The 20,283-nt window shown below is 41.4% G+C and overlaps 1 protein-coding gene across 1 annotated transcript; it reads right to left on the bottom strand.

The window, feature by feature from the left end:
- Positions 1–991: 991 nt before the first annotated feature.
- Positions 992–20,154, bottom strand: mylipa (myosin regulatory light chain interacting protein a). The gene is made up of 7 exons (XM_023268786.3): positions 19,922–20,154; positions 17,445–17,635; positions 8,799–8,984; positions 7,317–7,514; positions 7,044–7,208; positions 5,281–5,704; positions 992–2,897 (listed from the first exon to the last, which is right to left on the bottom strand). The coding sequence occupies exons 1-7, from the start codon at positions 20,006–20,008 to the stop codon at positions 2,703–2,705; spliced, it is 1,446 nt and encodes a 481-aa protein (XP_023124554.1). The 5' UTR covers positions 20,009–20,154; the 3' UTR covers positions 992–2,702.
- Positions 20,155–20,283: the final 129 nt, after the last annotated feature.

The following is a 20,283-nucleotide window of genomic DNA, read 5'->3' as shown; positions in this document are numbered from 1 at the left end:
TTTACGGGCACCAAAAAATCAGCAAAAAAATTCTCTAAATTTCTGGAAATTTGCAAAACCTTCAGGAAGAAAATTCCAATAATTCCTTAAAAATTTCCCTTAAAAGTATTATTATTATTATTTTTTTTTTTAAGTTATTTTTTTGGCCTTTTTGTGGGCTTTATTAGATAGGCGCAGTGAGAGAGAGAGACAGGAAACAGGGGAGAAGAGTCGGGGGAAGACATGCAGCAAAGGGCCGCGAGCGGGAATCAAACCCGGACCAGCTGCGTCAGGGACCAGCCCTGTACATGGGTCACCCACTCAACGCGTTGAGCTATACGGGCACCCAAAAGTATTATTTTTTTTTAAAAATCCCCAAATTTGGCAAGAAAATTTTTGTAAATATTTTCAAAAAATGAGTAAAAATCTTCCCAAAAAATCCTAAACATATCTTAAGTGATTATATATATATTAGTAAAACTTTTAATATTTTCTTTAAGAACATTTTTAACATTCCTTTTTTCCCACCAAAAAAAGTTCAAAGATTTCCCAAAAATGTTGAAAATGTGGACATCAGAAGTTTCACTGTGAAAATATTTTTTCCCCACATTTTTAAATTTTAAAACGGGTCAATTTTGACCTGCAGGACGACACGAGGGTTAACAAAACCAGTCTGTCTGATTTAAAGAACTTCCACATGGTTTTATCATGCTAATTATTCCCTTCAGTTATCAGTAAATCTGCCTCCTTAAAGCTCCAAACGTCTGAATGTAGTGTTTTCCCGCTTTATTGGGGTTGGTTCCTTCTTATAGCCGCTTCACCAAAAGATTATGACCTTAGTTGACATGATTTGTAACTAGTTCAACCAAAGAAAGAGGACATTTTCCTCTTTTTTTAAAAAAATGGTATTAGCACTGTTTGATTCCCGAAGAGGTAAATGCATCTTAAATTTGGAAGAAAAAGGCAAAGATTTCAATAATAGAACAAAAACTTTTTTCCATTTTCTGTGGTGACCACTTAGATTAATTTTGCAACTTTTTATGGAGGTATCAACTGTCAGGGGGAACGTCTGGCATAGTGGTTCCTGCATCCTAATACTCAGGGAAAGCACTGGTTCACCCAAACAGTGTCTCCTTTAATAATTTAACACGCTACAATTATCATAATATTACTCTCGGTTTCAGTGGCGTTCTGCTTGTTCTACCCTCAAGTGTTTGGAGATGACCACAAAACTGAAACAGATGCTCCATGACGACACTGTTTTTTTTAAAAACAACTTTATTAATACTTTCTCTTCTGTTAAAAGCAGAATATATAAAAATGACTTAATTAAGAGTTATTTAACAGAGGATAGTGGCATTTGCTTCAGAAAACAGAAACAAATCGCTACTTTGTACAAAGTGAAAAATAAAAGTACTTCCCCTGCAGTGACTGAGCATAACTGTGTCAGCATTAAAGAAACAAGTTTTTTTTCCTTTTCTTACCAGAAAACAAAAAGAGTCTGTGGAAAGCTTGTAGAAATAAAAACGTGTTGCTGCTACATTAAGGCCAAAACCCCCTACAGACGTGTGGAAAACTTCCTTGGTAAAGTGACAATGTCGCTTTTTTAAAAAATTTAAATACAGTCTTTGAAATTAAATAAAACTGAAAAGCTTGGCAAAAAAGCAAGCAAGTATTGCACGTACAGATCTCCTAGTACCCTTTAAAATATCAAAAAAGAGCTCACTAGTACACCCCAGAGAAGAAATTTATAGCTGGGGTGTTCAGAGGAAGCAGCTGCTGTTGGACAAATTCCTATTTTTGGAGAGAATTGTGGTTGTGTGTTTACTAAGAAGAGCCTTTTAGTCCTTGTAGTATTAATATTTTCTGTTTGGATGAAGATAAATATGTGGAAGTGGAGCAGTTTATGAAACCGGGCCTGTTGTTTTAGAAATGGCAATTAGTCATCAAGCCCTTTTCTGAGGTTCAGAGGTTGAGGGAGTGTGAGCAACATACAGTTCTAAAGGACTAAAAGACCCTTCAAGACTCTAGTGTGACTTCAAAACTACCAGAAGAAGAGTCTTGTTTCCTGTTGTGTCTAATGAGTATGCAGTATATTCAGGAGCAGTACTGCTGAGCCTCTAAAAACCCCATCATTGGCATGGAAAACATGAAAAACAATAAAATATTTTAAAAAAAAAAAAAAAAAAAATGCATTTCACTCCATTACACCATGAAATTCAATTCTCAAATCAAAACATAGGTTTTAAAATGTAAGGAAGTTTTAAAAATGAAAATTATGTACAGTGTTTAGCTATTCTAAAACACACAGGTTCATCATGTGGTTCAGGTTGTGGGGCTACGAGCCTGATATGGAGCAAACAACCAAAATATAAATTCAAAAGCATAATTCTGTATCAGGTCAACTGATGCAATAACTTAATTAACAAGGACAATGAGATCCTAATCTAAAACGACATTGTGGTGGGGAGAAGGTGTTTCAAACAAAGACAACCTGAACAGAATAATACATAAACAACAACAATACTAAGAACCAAATCAGACAAACTGACAGTCCAAAAGCGAACAATAAAAACACACAAAAGCTGAGTGTCTTTGATTATGCTCAGGAGTTTCTACATGTTTGGTAGGTTGGTGAAGTCCAGGCAGAAAACACGTGAAATCTGGCTGGTTTAGGTTTAAAGTGTTCATAGTGGAGTTTGGTAGGTGGACCAGAGGCGTCTTTATGTGTGGTAGAGCTTGTGTTCGTACTCGGTGGTGGAGCAGGTGTGAGGAGACGCCATGTCTCTGTGGATGGGGGCGGGAATGCTGCTGCGTTGATGGTGGTTGTCGGACAGCGTCAGGCTCAGCAGGCTGGTGCATGTCGGCAGGTAGACGTGCTGCACATGTTCCACCTCTGACCGGCACACAGGACACAACTGGGGGGAAAGAAAGACAAGTATTTAGCACCAAGTTCTAGTTTGAACAACAGCAAAAAAAGAAAAAAAAAACTGTATAAACTTCTTGTGTAATACGTGAAAATGTGAGACTTCTGACATAGAGTTAACCCTCCTGTTGTCTTCATTTACAGGCCCCAAAAAATATTGTTTCCTTGTCTGGAAAAAAAAATCCAGCAAAAAAATTCCACAAATTTCTGAAAATGTGCAAAACCTTCAAGAAGAAAATTCCAATAACTCCTTAAAAGTTTCACTTAAAAGTTTTATTTAAAAAAAAAAAAAAAAAATCCAAAATTTGGCAAGAAAATTCTTGTAAATATTTTCAAAAAAAATAGTAAAAATCTTCCAAAAAAATCCTAAAAATATCTAAAGTGATTACATATATATCAGTAAAACTTGTAATATTTCCTTTAAGAACATTCACAAAAAAATCAATCAAAATCCAGCAAAATTTGCTGGATTTTGGTTGATTTTTTGTGAATGTTCTTAAGAAACATTTAACATTTCTTTTTTTCCACCAAAAAATGTTTAAAAATGTTGAAAATGTGGACATCAGAAGTTTCACTGTGAAAATATTTTTTTCTCCACATTTTCAAACTTTAAAACAGGTCAATTTTGACCCGCAGGATGACACGAGTGTTAATAATGATTTTTGAAGCTCCAGCCTTGCTAAAGTTGGATTTCTGATAAATTATGTACAATATTCTCTAATAGAGTAACATTATAGCTAACCAGCAGCAAATAAAAAGCATTATTAAGTGTCAAAAAAGGCTAACAAGCTGTATTTATGTTAAGCTAATGAGGTTATGCTATATTAGCTTGCTGTAGCACTAGCTAGGTAGTTAGCTTCAATAGTTTGAAGCTAACTAGTTGAGTAGGTCGCCCACTCAACCAGCTGAGCTATCCAGGTGCCCTAGTTGGGATTATTTTTAATGTAAAGTTGAAATATGAATGAGGATAAAAGTAAAGACCATGCTATTTTGTATCTTTTTAAAAGACTTTTTCAATACTTTTGTCCTAGTTTCTCAATTGTCATTAAAAAGGTAATAAACAAACCATTTCAAAAGAAATCAAAGATAATTTGAAATCACCTAATTGTGAGTGGGGAGCTGACACACTTGTTTAAGTATTTATACAAGAATCTTCAGATCCCTTCTAGAAAATTTCACCATCATTAACACCTTGAGTCATCCCTCGACTTGGCAGATTCACAGCCAGTTATACCTTGAGGCATGCGAGTCATTAACATGTCATTAACCATGTGATTTGGGGGTGACAGTAAATATCTGAGACTGCTCATCATTTAGAACTGAAGACCCTCTTGAATGAGATGGGAAACATAATTAAGAACAAGCACAAGTCCATTTGCTTTCTACTGAAGTTTTAATTACCATGACCTGAATAGCTGAGAATCTACATCTCACTTTAGAAATGAAAAAAACAAGCTTGCAAATGCAAAATCCGTGTACTTTATGACAAGTTGAGTTATCATAGATAATATAATAATGATTCCCAAAGACTCATAACTAGATGCATTGCTAAGCACACTGCTAACAGCACCTAGACAGGACATAAAAGCAGGAGGTGTCTAAGCCAGGAAAGACAAGTGCAAGCTAAGAGAAAACATGATCGCAATCATCCAACACAGAGCCACACAGAATGTTCTGTTCAGGCAATTATCTGGCAGTTAGAACTCACGTCATCTCCCATCAGCGTTAAAACAGACACTGCGACAAATATCTTCTAGAAAAGAGCGACACAAACTCAGTCAGATTATAGAAACAGCTCTCACATTGGAGAATTTTTCCTTTCTGAACGCAGCAAGCTTTCCTTCCTTTCCTCAAGTTTCTACTGAGTCATTCACACGTCTATTAGCTGGGTCACGTTTCCTAGTCGAGTTAATGGAAGGGAGATTTGCCTGGCTGCTATAATCCCTTCATAAGACAAACTCACACACACACCATCTGCTTCCACAAGATGGGCAACATTTAGCTGATTAAGTGCGAGGACAATCAGGTCAGCAGAGTGTAAGCAAGGCTTTGGACGTTGTTTAAAGGACCATAAAAGGATGGGAAGTTGGAACTAAAGTGTAATTAAAGAGCTTTCAGTAAAACTGCAGACTCAAAGTAAGATGAGGTTCTTTGAGTTGAGGACCAAACAAAACTAAACTTTGATTTTCAAGCTTTTGATTTGGTGTCTAATTCATTTTTATGAAGTACTTCTAATAGAGCAGCGCTGATCCAAGCATTTGCAGTGGATATATGACTTAGCAAATGCTTACCATACTAATGAAAAGCCCACCTGCTGTGGCTAATAAACAAACTCATTTGTCTTTCGTGCATAAGTCTGTGGAGAAGAGTCTCACCTGAAGCTGATTTGCGCAGGTCTGGCAGCACACCATATGGCCGCAGGGGCAGAAGGCAGCGTCTATCTCCTCCTCGCAGCACAGCATGCACAGCAGAGCCTCTCGGAGCTTCTGCAGCCGCTCCTGCAGGGCCCGGCTCTGCTGGCAGCTGCCACAGTCCAGCCCCTCGTCCTGCTGCTCGTCCCTGTTTGGGGAGCGTGAAGGAGACGAGCGCTCGCCGCTTTCGGAGGGCGACACCAGGTCCACGACGCCGGAGTTGTAGAGCGCGCGGCGAGCGTGGTCGTACACTTCCTTGGAGGTACGTCGGATGTCAAACACATATTTCTTGCCCAGGTTGATGTTTTCATTGAGGAAGAGTGAAGCCAGGTGGCCCTTAAAGTCTCTGCTGTACTGCATCATCACTGCGTTGGTAACTGTGTCACACCTGGAAATGAAAGTGAGACTTGATTACTAATGTAAATAAAAAGAACATTTAACCTGTAAACTATCTACTACTGATCCAAGCATCTGTGTAAGTAATGATTTCTGCAGTAACAGTACTCTGGGCATGTGTGTGTTTATTTAATATCCCCTTTGCACTGTGTATTTATTAAGTTCATTGTGCTCCAAAGCCACATTCACCACTGTAAGATAAACACTGTACACTTGCTTCTGACTGAGCATGATGAAGACATGCCTGCTGCAAAAATCTGCAGACTCTGAGCTAAAACCCATCCCTGAAACAAAAGCACAGGGCTGTCTTTTGTACCTTTGTACTATTGTGATTGAGAACAATTTCATAGCTCAGCCATTTGAATTGTCCCCGCTCACTGCAAATTTTTTTTGAGCGTGCACACATATCGTCTATGGGAAAAGAAAACACTTTTTTGAACCAATGAAAGATTGTCCCGAGCAATCTATATTTCCATCAACGTTCATTCAGGTCAAGGACGTGCTTTTCTGTGACTGTGTCCCCCACAATGCATGTATTTACACCATGAAAACGGCTAAAAAGTAACCGATGAACACTTAGTTAATGTGTACGAGTGTGAGAGGTTGCATACCCTGTCAGCAATGACTAAATAGAGCAAAACATGTTTTTACAGAGCACATTTTAGATCAGGCTTTCCTCCACCTCTCTCGTAGTGTTAGGTGAAGGACAGTGAACAATAAACTGTATTATATTACTCCAACAAGCCTAAGAGGTTAGGAGATGCATTCAGAATCAGGTCAGACTAATGAATGACTAGCAGACAAGTTTTTTCCTGTAAAGAGATTTTAGCTAACAACACCAAAAGAACTGAGAATAAGAGGAAAAAATAAGAAAGTTAATTGGGAGCTTTTGTTTATTGTACAGTCAGAATTAAAAGGAAAATGAGCAGATTAAAACACAGACTTCTTGCTTTTATTATACATGTGGCGATCACAGTTACCTTGGTGCAAAGTTACCCCCTAAAAACCTAATCTGACTCTGGAAAAACCTTGAAGAGCTCTCGCCAAGACCACTGACAGACATCCATATAGAAACGCAGAACTCTGTGCAGCAGTGCTTAAAATTAATTTTAACTTATCTTGGCTCACCACATGAGGTGAGCTACAGTCTTTAGTCTGCTGCCTGCCTCTAATGATTTAGAGGTATTCACTTTGTGGAACGGTGCAAAAGTTATCAGAAAGCCTGAAGTCTCTTCTATTAAAATGTGATTACACAGCTGCAGTGTATAGCCTCAGAGTGGTGCTTTATGTGAGCCACTGAGCCGGGATTAAAAACCATCTTTAGCACTCACCTGTAGAAAGCGTGGGTCTCTGTGATGGCCCGGTACAGACCATTGGCTGCCCGGTTACTGATAAGCTTGAACAAAAGCACCACGCTGTCATTTGTGTCCTTGGTAACTGTCAGGTAGACGCTCTTCCCCGACTGGGTGGCAATCTGGATGATGGGGTAGCTTATCCTAAAAAAAGGAATGACAGGAAATTGTTGCATATGGACTACATACAAGAAACACAGGCAGTTTTCAAAGCAACAAAATTGCAAGAAGTTGCATCTAGGTGGGGTGTACCTGTTGACTAAACTGAAGTCCTCCTTACAAATGGCGATCCCCTCCGGTCCAACTCCGATAGCCAACCGCTGACCGTTAGCGTCGCGAGCCCAGTGCCACTCCACGCCATAGTGCTCCAAAGAAGATACCAGCTGCAGGGCCTGATACTCCACCGAGCCCTGGCTCAAACCCTCCAGAGCTCTGTGCCTAGAAATGATACTGTAGAAGAAATGGAGAGGAAGACAGCTGTAGTTTAATGAGCTTTCAGGCTCAGACTGGAAACGACACAGAGGTTATCAAGCAGATGATCACACATCAAGAACCACCTACATTGACGGGTGTATTATACAAGCAAGACTAGAGTGTGTTTTATCTGTCAAAGCTGAACACACCCTCAGGCACAAAGCTTTTCTGACAGCTTCCCTTATGAGACCAATGCTTAGGCTGCATACAGGAACGCTTCTACAGAATGCATAATGACACATGAACACCACACTGATTCAGAGTTTATGGACATTCTGTGAAATTTAAAAAGAATAACGGTTAGGAAATGCATGCATTTGCAAAAATAACAGGCTTGGATTGAGTGTTTGTGTAGCTATGAACAGAGTTTATTGTAGCACGTTTGGGAGACGGGGCTTGATAATGTATAAAATGTCTGAGCAGGTAGGATACAGTTCCATGAGCGCAACAACTCATTCCAGTAGCAACTTTAAAGACTTGATGCAACAGAAGGAAGGGTGTATGAATGAAAAGAGAAGTGTGAACAAAAAAAAAAAAGCTTGTCAAACTGTCAGATATATGGTAATGCCACGGGTTGCAGCCTCTAAAATGCTGTAGTAGTAAAACTCTGTCACTCTGGTTTCATGATGTACAGTGAGAGGTTCTGTCAGAAGAACTCTGCAAACACAAGCTATCTGATCTCCTGATGAGTGTGTGGGTGTATTAGCTCTCACTGCTGTTTGGCTGTGTGTAATGTATTCTTATCTAAAGTCTTTCACCTCAGATTAAGAAAAAAATGTTACTCTAACTGAGAAGAAAGATGCTGTAAAATATAAAAGACAACATGTAGTTCAACTGCTATTTCTTAAAACAGCATTTTGAGGTCCTGAAATTCTTTTTTTTTTTTTTTTTTTTAATTTCCCTGGAACACCAGCTGCTACATTACATCACCCTTTCACCCTTGGCTCATTGCCACGACTCATTATTTATTTTTTATCATGTCTTTTTAGGGATGGACTCTTATCTCCCTCAGAAATAGTGCGACGGCAGAGGTTCAGGAGCGCCGAGCCAGAGAAAGGTCAGTAGGTTTCAGAGACTGTCTAATCAGACGTTGTGTGATAATTTGTATGTTTAAATCTACTTAAATTCCAATTTTCGTAACATCCATAGCGATACTTTCAGGTGGGAGTAATGCCTGCTACTTATGAAAGGCAAAGCAGTGACTAAATGTTCCCAAAGACTCCAACGTTTTGATTTAAAGCTCTTGAGCGAGTGTTGTACCTGTTGATGGTGGCAGTGCTGGGTTCTTCCCCACACAGCTCTGAATACCAGTACTGGGCTGTGTTTTGGTTGTAGTCACCAAACTCTGCCTGTGCCAGGAGTGCGCTCAGCTCCTCTGCTTGTTCCGAGCCCATACGCAGGTGACCGTTATGGAGGTCCTCCTTCACATGCATGAAGAAGATATGTCTGTTGGAAACAAGAGGAGAAACAGAATGAAAATCTTATTTCTGACATTTTGATCTGAGTGCACTGTAGCTGAATTAACAAACCCAGACAATGTTTTTCTTCACATTTGTCCCCTGAGAAAAAAAGGGACAAATTAGAGACTTTTGTGGTAGAACTAACTTCTATGTGTGATGGTTAAGGAGTCCAGATCTACAGCAGGTGGTCATTGCAAAGCTTGAATGTCACCACAGACAGCAGGTGTTGGTGTGTGTGTGTGTGTGTGTGTGTGTGTGCGTGCGTGCGTGCGTGCGTGCGTGCGTGTGTGCAGCAGAAGGCAAAGCAACTGACATTTGTTCTGTAGCTACAATGACTCTCTTTCTCTATTTCAGCCTCTTCCGCAAAACCTACTATTAGAACTTCCTTTAAATGATTTCACCGGACACTCTGTGAGTGGAAATAGAGGAAGGGAAAGACATGAAAGGATTGAATGACAGCTTTCTCCGGGGTATAATGTACTTGGACTTTTCACCTGTGACTCATTGGCCGACTGCTGGGCAAACAGTACGAGTGACCGCTCCATGTGTCTCTATATGTGGCTTATTGACATGAATACACCGTGGCCGTATAGAGACAAGGCAATACTGATTTTCTTTTGCCTGATATGAACCGTTCCTGCTCAGACTGAGGCGGGTTTATGAAGTGACAGTCGGGAAAACGGTTCAAAAGATTAATGGCGGTTATAAACAACAATTGTTATTGTTTGGGCTGCATGATTAAAAAGAGAACATGGAGTTCTGGTGTGTCCAAGAAAAACAGCTAAATTCTCCCAAAAAATAAGCCGTGGCAGGTCTTTCCATTGTTTTGACCAGAAGATGTGAGGAATTCTTTCCTTCTCGCAGCGGGACACAAGACGTCAACAGCAGTAACACCCTGACTGAGGCAATCCTTACATCATGGAGAACGTTGAACTATAGTAACCCATATGGAGCCTTCCTTGAGGTGACCTATGGCACAATAACCTTAAGAAGATTGTAAACCAGCCTGCTTCAAGTCACCTGGTTGACCACAAACCAGTCAGGCAGCTTTCTTCTGCTGTCTTTTATTTGGCTACGTGTCACTTTGCTTACCACATGTCCCTCCACATTTAAAGCAACTTCATTTTCTTTCCTCTCACCAAATACTTCTTGCCATCTGCATGATGTGCTAGGCTAAAAGCACACTGCTCCTGAAGCTGCTTGTTATTTAAACTAAAGGAAATCTCCCTTGGGCTACAGTTCTCTTTGAAGCATGAGGCTAAGAGAGACATTTTCATCTGTGCAAATCAGGTCATACCGTGACTTGAGGATATTTGAGAGGGTTTAGAGGGACACTTTGAGTGGAGAAGAAAGACAGCACGCACCACGCTTTTAACTATATGAATCCTTTGTGTTTTGTTTATGCAGAAAATGCGTCTTGCTGAGGTGCCTCATGGGAGCTACACGGGAATGATCTGGAGGTGACGTTTCCTGTGTCATCCTATGGGACTGAATAAAAACAAAGCCAGCCCCCCCACAAGGTGACAGAACACAATCACACACGTGTATTACAGCTGCTTCGGATCGCAACAACACCGACACACCTCATCCGAAACGCACACTTCTTCCAAGGAGTATCAACAACGGTAAAAGCAGCTGTGTGGCACACAAACAAAGTCAGTCTACACCGCCCCTGATAACGCCAGACTGTAACAACGGAGCCCCATAGCTGACTAGCCTCAGGCATAACAAACAGTGCTTTGATATGGTGTTAAACATCCCATTCCCTCCAACACACACACAAACACTGCGCTCCATTGTGTCAGGCCCAGCAGGCATCATGTGATGGAGCGCTGCTAGTTAGCTACCTGCCTGACGCAAACAATAGGGCCGACTTGACTGGGAGGTTACTACAGGTTGCCGACAAAGGGTTATTATAGGGCAAGCCGCGGAGGTTACTGTAGTTCAGGCGGGGATTGGCAAGAGGTTAAGATCGGTCATGTATCAGTCAGACTGAGATGCATCTCATATCTTCAGAGCTTCCTGGAGCACAAGTCCCGGCGTGCTGTTGGTTTGATGATGACAAAAAAAGAAACATACCGAGTTTAACCTCCGCTTTGTCTGTGACATCTGTGACAACGTGGGCCATGGTATGTGCTATTGGTCTCTGATCTGCTGAGCAAGAGATCACACTGCGGCATTTCCCTTGTTGTAGTCACCCACATGTTGTAAACAGGTGTGCCTGCTTTGCTGAGCTCAAACCAAAATTGCAATTATAAAATTGAGAAGAAAACATTTATTACAAGCCGTACAGTAGAACAGGTTAACAGGCTCTTTGACAGAGGTAACTATAGATCAACAGTAGCTTTTCCTGTCTGACTGCTCCGGGGATGAGAGGTATCAGATGCACCCTCGGCTACCACCAAAACAACCCGAGACAAACAACAACATGCAGCCGCTTCACGTGCAGATGGTATGAAAACTTCCCCCTGCTCCTGAGCCCCTCCTGAGTCTTAAAACACCAGCTTGGCAAAAATGAAAACTCCTGCCATGATAACAAATGCTTTGTTCAGATTGTACAAAACATGGTCCGTCACATTTGCTCCAATTAATTACAAAACACCTACACTTCTACTTGTCTGACCTTTACATTAAGCAGATAGCTTTTCAGATCGCTGTGCCAGGATCAGGCTGCAGTGCTGCCTCAGCACCTGTCAAGGTCCATCCTATACGCAGAGTGGTGGAGTAGCAAGGGTCCATTAATCAACAGTGTTAAGATACATCTTGAAAAAGATCTTTTTACAAACCCATCACGTTTGCACACCAGTAACCAAGGCGACGGGATACAACGGGATGAATAAATGAGCCTCATGCTCAAGTAAATGGGTTTCCAGGCAGATGATACAGAAATTGAGTCACTGTGACTTTTTCTGACGGTGCCTCGGCTACACTGAATCATGGGACTTAAATCTGTCTCTTGCTGGGGTGTGAGGATGCCATACAGCAGACTCATTAAACTGTTTTTCAGCTGCCAAGCCTCTTCTCTATATGACTCAGTCCTTTTGATTGACCATATAAAAGGACAGCCACATGATCCTATTCAGACATATGTGCAACATCATCAGGGCAGAGAGTAGTACGCTTCTGTCACAGCTTTGTATGTACTCTCAACTGACCTTTATTAACAGTCCAACACACAGACTGAATACCAGGAAGTCTGTGCTGAGACCAAAGTCTCCTGGCATACTTCTTCTGTAATACACTATACACCACGTTGCTTTGTCCTTCATGGTGATCACCCATAATCAAAGTCTTAAGAGGCTTACTTATTTACCGTCATAACACTGCTGTGAATGCGCAGGTGAAATAAACTGCTATCCAAAACAGCAGCCGTGGAGAAGGGAAGAGGTCATGTGGGGGGCTGCAGGAATGTTTGAGTACTTGATTGCCTGGCTGGAATAATTCAATTAAAGCAGGCCTGAACCCTGAGACACAATGCTTAAAAATAGGTCACTGGGTACAGAGCTGAGCTAAAGGGATGAAATAATTCATGCTTTTTAGAAGATTTCTTCTGCCCAGTCTGTGAACCATTTAAATATAACTAAAATATCCCAAAATGAAGCATTTGTATGGGAATTTAAAATGAACTTTTAAATGTACTCTGGTGCTACAGAGAAAAAACAGGCATGCTTTTTGAAGTAAGAGACTCATTACCAAGTCAACTAAACTCCCCTCCAGTCTGTTCCACCCAGCTATAAAAACCATTGTCTCATTTTAATGTTTTCTGCCCCAACCCAGTGTCCATTTCAGCAGCATCCAGAATGTCAGCCGGTTCAGTACACAGCGGAACAAAACGTTCCCACAAACTGAAACTTAACACCTCTGCCTAGAGACTGCGCCTCACGCAGCCAATCATCAGTAGAGTTTCAGACCTCATCGGTTGGACTCTCAACAATGCGGTTTGTAAGCTAGTCAAATAACACACTGCCAGAAGCCATGTGCTGCGAGGTTACTATCTGTCAATGAACTGTAGTTAACTTTGCTCAACATCTTCTCCCACGTCGTCTGCTGAATGAAGAGAACAGATGCAATTGTTTTGTTTGGGACAAAGTCACAGAGCGATTGCACTAAATATAACACATGTGCCTTTTGCACTGTGGCAAGTTGCACTGAAAGCTATACAGCAACAAAACAAAGAAGATGTTTGTGTGTGTAGTTCCTTGGGCTGCAGACTGGCGCTCTGCACTGGATGGTAAACTGGTGATTACGGCCCAGTATCAATCCTCAGTTCTGACGCCAAACAAATACAACAACTCTGTCATTCTTGGACAAAAGGCTAATGTTATGACTTCACCCAAGACAAACCAGGCCCAGGTTACTCAAGTGCACAACAGAGGATATAAAAACTCACAGGGAAGCTAAAAGTGAATAATTACCAATGGTGGTGCACACCGATAAAAACTTATCTGTGTTTTTGAACACTAGGAGACCCACGGGCATCTTATGTGATCTTGGGTTTGATCATCTGTGTACTTTGCCACACACAGCGAGCTGAAAATGAGAACTTGGTGTGTGACCTGAATAAATTACCTCAAATTGTTTTTGTAGCACATTCAGTTGGCGAGGAAGCGCATGACTTTTATCAGAGATGATGCCCTCTTTCTAGTTTCCATGGGAGAACTACTGCTGCAGTTTCATGTTGTGGAAAAAACACAAAGTTGAATTGTGCAGAAAATAAAAGCGCTAATAAAAATCAGTACTAATTAATGGAGAGAACATGAGTACATTCGTGCAAAGTCAAGTTTGTTTTGCCATTTTTTCCCCTCTCAGTTGATCCATACTGCATAGAGTTGAACCTACAAGACCATGCAATAGGGTTGAGACAAGGAAACATCCTGGATCGATGGAGTGTTACATAATCAATGGGATTATATAAGAAAGAAGGAGCACTGTCCTGTGAGAGCAATCAATAGAGCACAGTCCTTAAGGTTAGACAGCAATATTTTTAGTCTGCAATTGTTTCAAGTGCTGCGTTTCATCACGGAACAGACTGTTTAGCAAAAGTCTGCCATGTTTGTCTTCGAGTGTCGGTCTTTCTTTTGTCACCGTCTCCAAGTGTTAGCCATTCTTTAATACATAATCGCAATGGTTATGGAAATATGTTGTCCGGTGGAAACTGCTGACATTAGCAGGTGTAATGATTGAAATGACTCTGCTTTAGTTAAATCTCATTTGGAATTAAGTTAAAGATAAACTTAACCCCAAAGAGGTAAACAGGTTGACAATCAGGGTCTCTGAGACAGCCTGTGCTAATAGCTGTGCCCTTTGAGGGTATCCAGCGTTTTCCTGATCAGAATGTTAAATACGAGGGCTAATGAAGGGGAAACATTCACATATTTAAACCAGAAACACCCCCAAGCAAGTGGTGTTTAATGATGCAGATAATACATGCTGTTGTTGGCGCTCTTGGGTCAGTATGCCCTTAACCAATAAAAACACTGTTATTTGGTAGTAAAGCAATAAAAAAAAAACATGACTTGATATGTCAGATGGTTTATGAGCAACAAGAAAATTATTGGAAGCACCTCGCAGTGCAAAACTATCTGAAACCACAGAAAGGTTTGAAAAGCTCTGCTTCAGTCTTGCAGGCTTGTTGGACCTTCAAAGCAGTGTGCTGCTCAAAAAACAAAAGCTGACAGAGGAGAGAAAGCTATCCTCAAAGCCAATTTTATGCATTTGCAAAAAAAAAAGTGTCCTAGGCAAGCTGGGAAAAACCAGATTTATTAAAAAAAAAAAAACAAACAAAAAAAACAAGCCTGTGAGAGAAGGGCAAATGGAAAATCTCAAAGCAATGAGATTAAATGTTTGTTTTTGCTACAGATGCAAGCTAAACTTAAGCCTTGCAGCTCAAATAGATATGGCTGCCCTTTTGGTTGGGAGCATAAAAGGAACCCGTCCAAAAGGTTATATAATTCTAAAAAAAATGCATACCATACAACTGTACTATGTGCTACAGCTGTACATGAGCAGTCGATGCTTTGGTTTAAATACTATGAAAATGTGGTTTTCAGTCTGTGTATCACCCTTTCCAGCACAAGAAGACCATAGTAATGCACCCAAAGAGTCAGCTGCATGTGAGCATGAACATTGGAGTGACCTGCAAGGCTTTACGTGGCAGCAGAGTACACAGCGGCTTATTTAAGCAGCTCTGTGCGGGTTCAGCAGGTTATGTAATAAGGCCTATAAGAAGGGGCGTAGAGGCAGGAGCCAGCCCCTCGGCTCATCCGAAAAAATCCAAACGTTTCACAGAACATTTACTCCAGCTCACATGTGCACTTGCTATGTATGGAGTTATGGAACAAATGAAGAAAGGGAGTGAATTTTCTGCAGAACTGGACCACATATATTCCTCGGAATTATTAGTAAAGTGGCTTTCAGATAGGTGAATGATAGAAATGTGCAATAGAAGCTGGTTTTGAGACATGATGAGGCATGTCTGCTTGCTGGTCTGTATCTGCAGTAGAGCATGGAGGCCGTGTTGGCTTAACTAGGTCAAAGGCGACAGCATGAGAAATGACAGGAATTGAACCCTATCAAGTCTTCAAATGACTAATTTACTTAAATTATGAGTATATTCCTTTAAAGTCAAAGTAGGTGCTTTAAATTCAAGTTTAAAAACCTCTTTACTACCACATTTAGTCATAAAAACTACACATTCTAGTAATTCAAAGTAATGCCATGACTCTTGATGTAGGAATGTCTTTGTTGCCGAGTTGATGCTGGCGTTTGCACCCTCACCGCTTAAATTATATCACATCTGAGCAGATGGATGGGCCAAAATTAAACACATAACTTGACAGCACAGCGGTGTGAGTGTTACCAGCAACCCCACGTACCCTCGCCTGCCATCGTACATCTTTATCTCAACTTTTTTCCTCCGCCACAACCCTGTGGCCCCCCACCTTCCACACACCCGACGCCAGCCATCTGCTGATAACCCTTGCTAATTAAGTGGAGGTCAGAGCGCAGGCAGCCAAGTGTCCTCCATGTCGTCTCTCCCACTACCCCCACTTTGCTTTCGCTTTCCTCTTCAAAGGTTGCCACCAAATATGGGCCACAGTCGGGGGAGGCGGAAAAGAGGGAGGCGGAGGGTGAGAGAGAGACAGAGAGGAAGTGTGAGCAGGCACAGTTTATATCTAACAGACAACAAAAGAGTAACGTTGATATCTTCATGCTGGATGGAGCCGAGTGGAGGGGGCAGTGGGTGGCAGCTGAGAGGATACAGAAAATTTGGCCAAGACAAATACATGTGAGTTTAATTTACACCTCTAGTTATGTGCTGCACGTGTGCGAGCGATGGTGAGAGCAGCATGGTGGATCTTTAAAAAGACACCAGACAGGTTTTCCCTCTCAAGTGCGCCCTTGATCCACATCTATGCTTCCAGTCCTGCAGTATTAAACAATCGAGACACCGCCTGAGGTGAATATCACATCCACGGGATTGTCTGAAACAAGTTTTTGGGACTGGTTCCAAGTGCCGCAAATGCACTTTCTATCTATAAGTTCAAACAGAATTGGGGCAGGGGAATACTGAGTCAGGATCTAGACTTGTCAGGGCTTGCTGCTTTGTTCGGACTACGAGTCTGGTTTCAGTGAATCTGACAGCGTGGACAGATAGCTGGGTGAGATGGGAATCCAATATGTTATTCACTGTGGCAGGTTTTTTTGTTTGCTGCTGTGCATCTAAAATTAAAATGTAGCCATCATATTTCAGATACGCAAAAATTGCACATGAAATCCATACTGAGAGACTGTCACAAACACTGCCACGATACAGCTGCAACTTTGACTCAGTGATGCTGTATTTCTGTGGAAACAAAAACCTGCGAGGAGAACACCCTGCACTGGCCCGTTTCCATACCGCATCTGCAGAAATGTCAAACGCGGGGCTTTTGTTCAAACAAAAATGGCCACAAACAATTGGAACAAAAAGTTATTTTCAGCTGAATGGGAGCAGTGACAAGAGGTCCTGGCTGTCGCACAGAGGGTCCGTGGGGGCAGGCGCACAGCAACACATAGCCCCAGAGCTGCTGGATCACATTTCCTGCCTGGAGCTCCACCAAAACGACCTGTAGTAACCCCGGAAGGGCTTGGGGAAGAGGTTACTATCGGGCATTTTGACTGGGTTGGAAACAAAGTGATCAGATTATGATCTGGGAACTCATTACTGATGGCTTCTTTCCAGCACATGTCCCTCATCGCTGGTCACATGGAGTCATAAGGAAAGATATTTTCAAAGTATATTTTAATGCACTAGATAGTATTTTGCTGAGAGGGTGCCAAGCTAATTTGCTGCTTCAAGATAGAAGGTGTCATACAGGACATGCTTACATATAATTATATCTATTCACGTGGCCAAACCTCACAAACATCATTGTCTGTGCAGCATGTGAGCAGGTAAACGCACCTCGTCTGTTCCTGCAGAATGAGATGGGGCTCCACGAAGAACTTGACCCGCAGCCTCAGCCGACAGGGCGCCACATTATCCATCTGCTGGCAGATGCGATTCCTCAGATTCAGCCACAGGTTCTCTCCTTTGCTGCCTGTGAACTGCAGCCCAAAGTAGTCCACTTCAATTACGCCCAACTTTCTGCAAACCTGGAGAGAGATGAAAGAAATGGGTCACCAGTCAAAAGAGGAATCTATACAAAGGAAGTCAGAGAGGATCCTAAACTAACCGTGCGGAAAAGCGCATTAAGAGACGTATCAAATCATTTGGACAGGAGGATCGCCGTTATTAGAAAAGCTGCCTGCAAAATGTGACTTTTTAAAGCAGTAAGAAAGGCCAAATGTAGGTGACAGCAGGCAAAGACATGCTTGAATAAGGGAAACCGCAGTAGCTTATTATTTTCAGTGGAATGTGGCATGAATCAGCAGCATTTGCCAACAGGAAGGTTTCACAAGACTTTTTGCAAAGTGCTTTTATCACAGTTTTAACAGCTTCAGAGATATCTTTAATAGAGATGTTTATTTTAGGTTGCTGTCATAAATTCATGATTATAAGTTCATAAAGCCATTAGAAGTGATTAGAAATTCAATAAATACAAAAAGGGGTAACGCTGATTTTAAAAAAAAGTCTAAAAAATCCCACGTTAAAAATGATTTTGATTTAAAGCAATGTTCTTTTATGTTTTATTTGAATGTAAAGTGTACCAGGTGACATGACCAGAGTTTAGGTAGTAACTTAGTAATGACATTATGAGTCAGACATAAGGCCCCAAAATAACCTCTTTTTGCACATGATCCAAGAGAGGTACATGATAATTGTTTAACATTGTGTGTGTAATGTTTATTGATGTGTTTTTACATAGACAACATAGTAGGGTTTTGGTGATTTTATTAGATTTTTCCACCTTTCTGTTGTGCTCTTGTGTTTATTAACTGGCACTAGCCTGAGTAGTGCTGCACAGTACTAGGGAAAGAACTGACATTGCCATATTTCATTTTTCTGAGTACAATATGAGAAAAAAAAACAAGAATTTGCACCAGATGAATTGAGTTACTCTATTTGGAAAGAATTAATCAATCTTGAATGACTGGGATGATTTCGGAGAGGAGTGCTTTTGAATAGAGTTCAAAACATTTAAAAAACAATCTAACTGAAAGTTTTCTCATATGGTGGCAAAGACAACCAAAAAGGCTTTTTGTTTGGGATAACATTCAGATTTGGCTTTGCACGCACACAGAGCTTTGTGGTGCTGATTTAAATGGGCAAACAAATTAGTCATGTGCTGGAGACAACTGGAAGACAGTAGCTGTTTTTGTCAATGTCTGTAGCCAGAATATCTCCATACAAAGGTTGCTGGCTTTCTTTTTGCAATCCGATCTTCCTTTTTCAGGAGTTTCTCTCCAGTACATTACTCAATGTTCTGAGCGCGTGTGGATCCTGCATATCAACAAACTCTGCTTTGTACAAAAAACAAAACAAAAAGTCTATCCAAGAACCTTTAAAGTGAGTACATTGTGTTCCATCAGACTTCTGTTGCAGATTAGTCGTGAAAAATGAGAAGGATGCAAGTTTTTGCAGCAGGATGTGTTGACTTAACTCACATTACACTCCCTGCCATGTGACTGCTACATCACAGCCCTACTAGAGAGACTTTATTGTCTTGTTTTCTTATAGTGATAAAAGAGAGACTGGCTACTCCTGCTGCTCCTTCCACGCACATAAAAGCCATTAATATTCTAAAGCTCACGATTGCTTGGAAGTGAACTTGGAGGCTCTCCCGGGGTAAAAAGGGGGCTCATCAAACCCCTCAATCCCACGCCCCCTCAGCGGCCATGGGTTCTTACATAACCGCTGGTCTGCAGGGAGCCCGGAGGCTGAGATAAAACTCATTCATAGCCGCGGCAAGTCGGGAATATATGCAATGCATACGAATTAGCTTTACATTTTAAAAGAAAAAAACTTCCTCTACTGCCATGTGCGTGCTGGTGTGGGAGATAAAGGGATCACAACTTAGTTTAGCGTGAAGTTTCACTTTGCGTGGAGCGGCCCGTTGAGCGCACCAGAATGAACTCTAGTAACCCGGACAAAGCCATCTGCCTCTCACTGATCTGTGCAGGTAGATGCGGCCGTCGGCAGTTTTCCGCCAAACTGCACGAATATCTAATCCGGCTGTGAATCCCCACATGGATCTGTTTTTGTTGTTGTTGTTCTGCCCGTCGCACAAAATATTTTGTTTCTTCAGTTTTTACGCGAAACTGTAAAATGATACTTTAGTTGCCGCTGCTTACCAAAGAGTCTCACATCAAGCGTCACTTGATAAAATGTAACTAAACTAGCTTTTTGGTTACCGGAATATCCGATCCGATCAAGACATTGTAAAGTTTCTCGCTGCGTTTTGAAGAACAATAATTAAACATGACGTGCGCTGATCCTACCTTATTGAGACAGTCTTCACCGTTCGCCTTCGCATCAACTTCCACTTCCATCACCACCGAATCCGGACGAGTAACGTGGCAGAGCATTTTGGCTGCTGTGAATCTTTGGTGTGCCACTCTCTAATACAACCAAACAGTTCTCGAGCCTTCTTGGGATAGAAAAAAAAAAACACTCTAACATCAAACCTTCATCACTTTCTTACCCTCCTTTCACTCCGTGTGGCTGATCTGTAGCCACCAGCTGTAGCGTATATCAATGAAATGCCATGCACAGCACCGCCTATCTGCAGCCCACCAATCAGAGCAGCTTTAATATCCCGGCAGCGATTTCTCAACCAATCACAAGTCGCGTTACATGCGCG

The sequence above is a fragment of the Amphiprion ocellaris genome, chromosome 15, assembly GCF_022539595.1.
Source record: "Amphiprion ocellaris isolate individual 3 ecotype Okinawa chromosome 15, ASM2253959v1, whole genome shotgun sequence".
NCBI classification, from domain to species: domain Eukaryota; kingdom Metazoa; phylum Chordata; class Actinopteri; family Pomacentridae; genus Amphiprion; species Amphiprion ocellaris.
The sequence above is the reverse complement of the archived record's forward strand: the minus strand, read 5'-3'. Positions and strand labels throughout refer to the sequence as shown.

Bases quoted from the DNA above. Each gene is read 5' to 3' on its own strand.
- mylipa (XM_023268786.3), bottom strand. From the start codon at position 20,008: ATGCTCTGCCACGTTACTCGTCCGGATTCGGTGGTGATGGAAGTGGAA. The intron at 5,705-7,043 runs GTGAGTGCTAAA...TTTCATTTCCAG, and splicing joins GAGACCCACGCTTTCTACAG to GTGTGACACAGTTACCAACG. The intron at 2,898-5,280 runs GTGAGACTCTTC...CTTTCCCCCCAG, and splicing joins CCTGCGCAAATCAGCTTCAG to TTGTGTCCTGTGTGCCGGTC.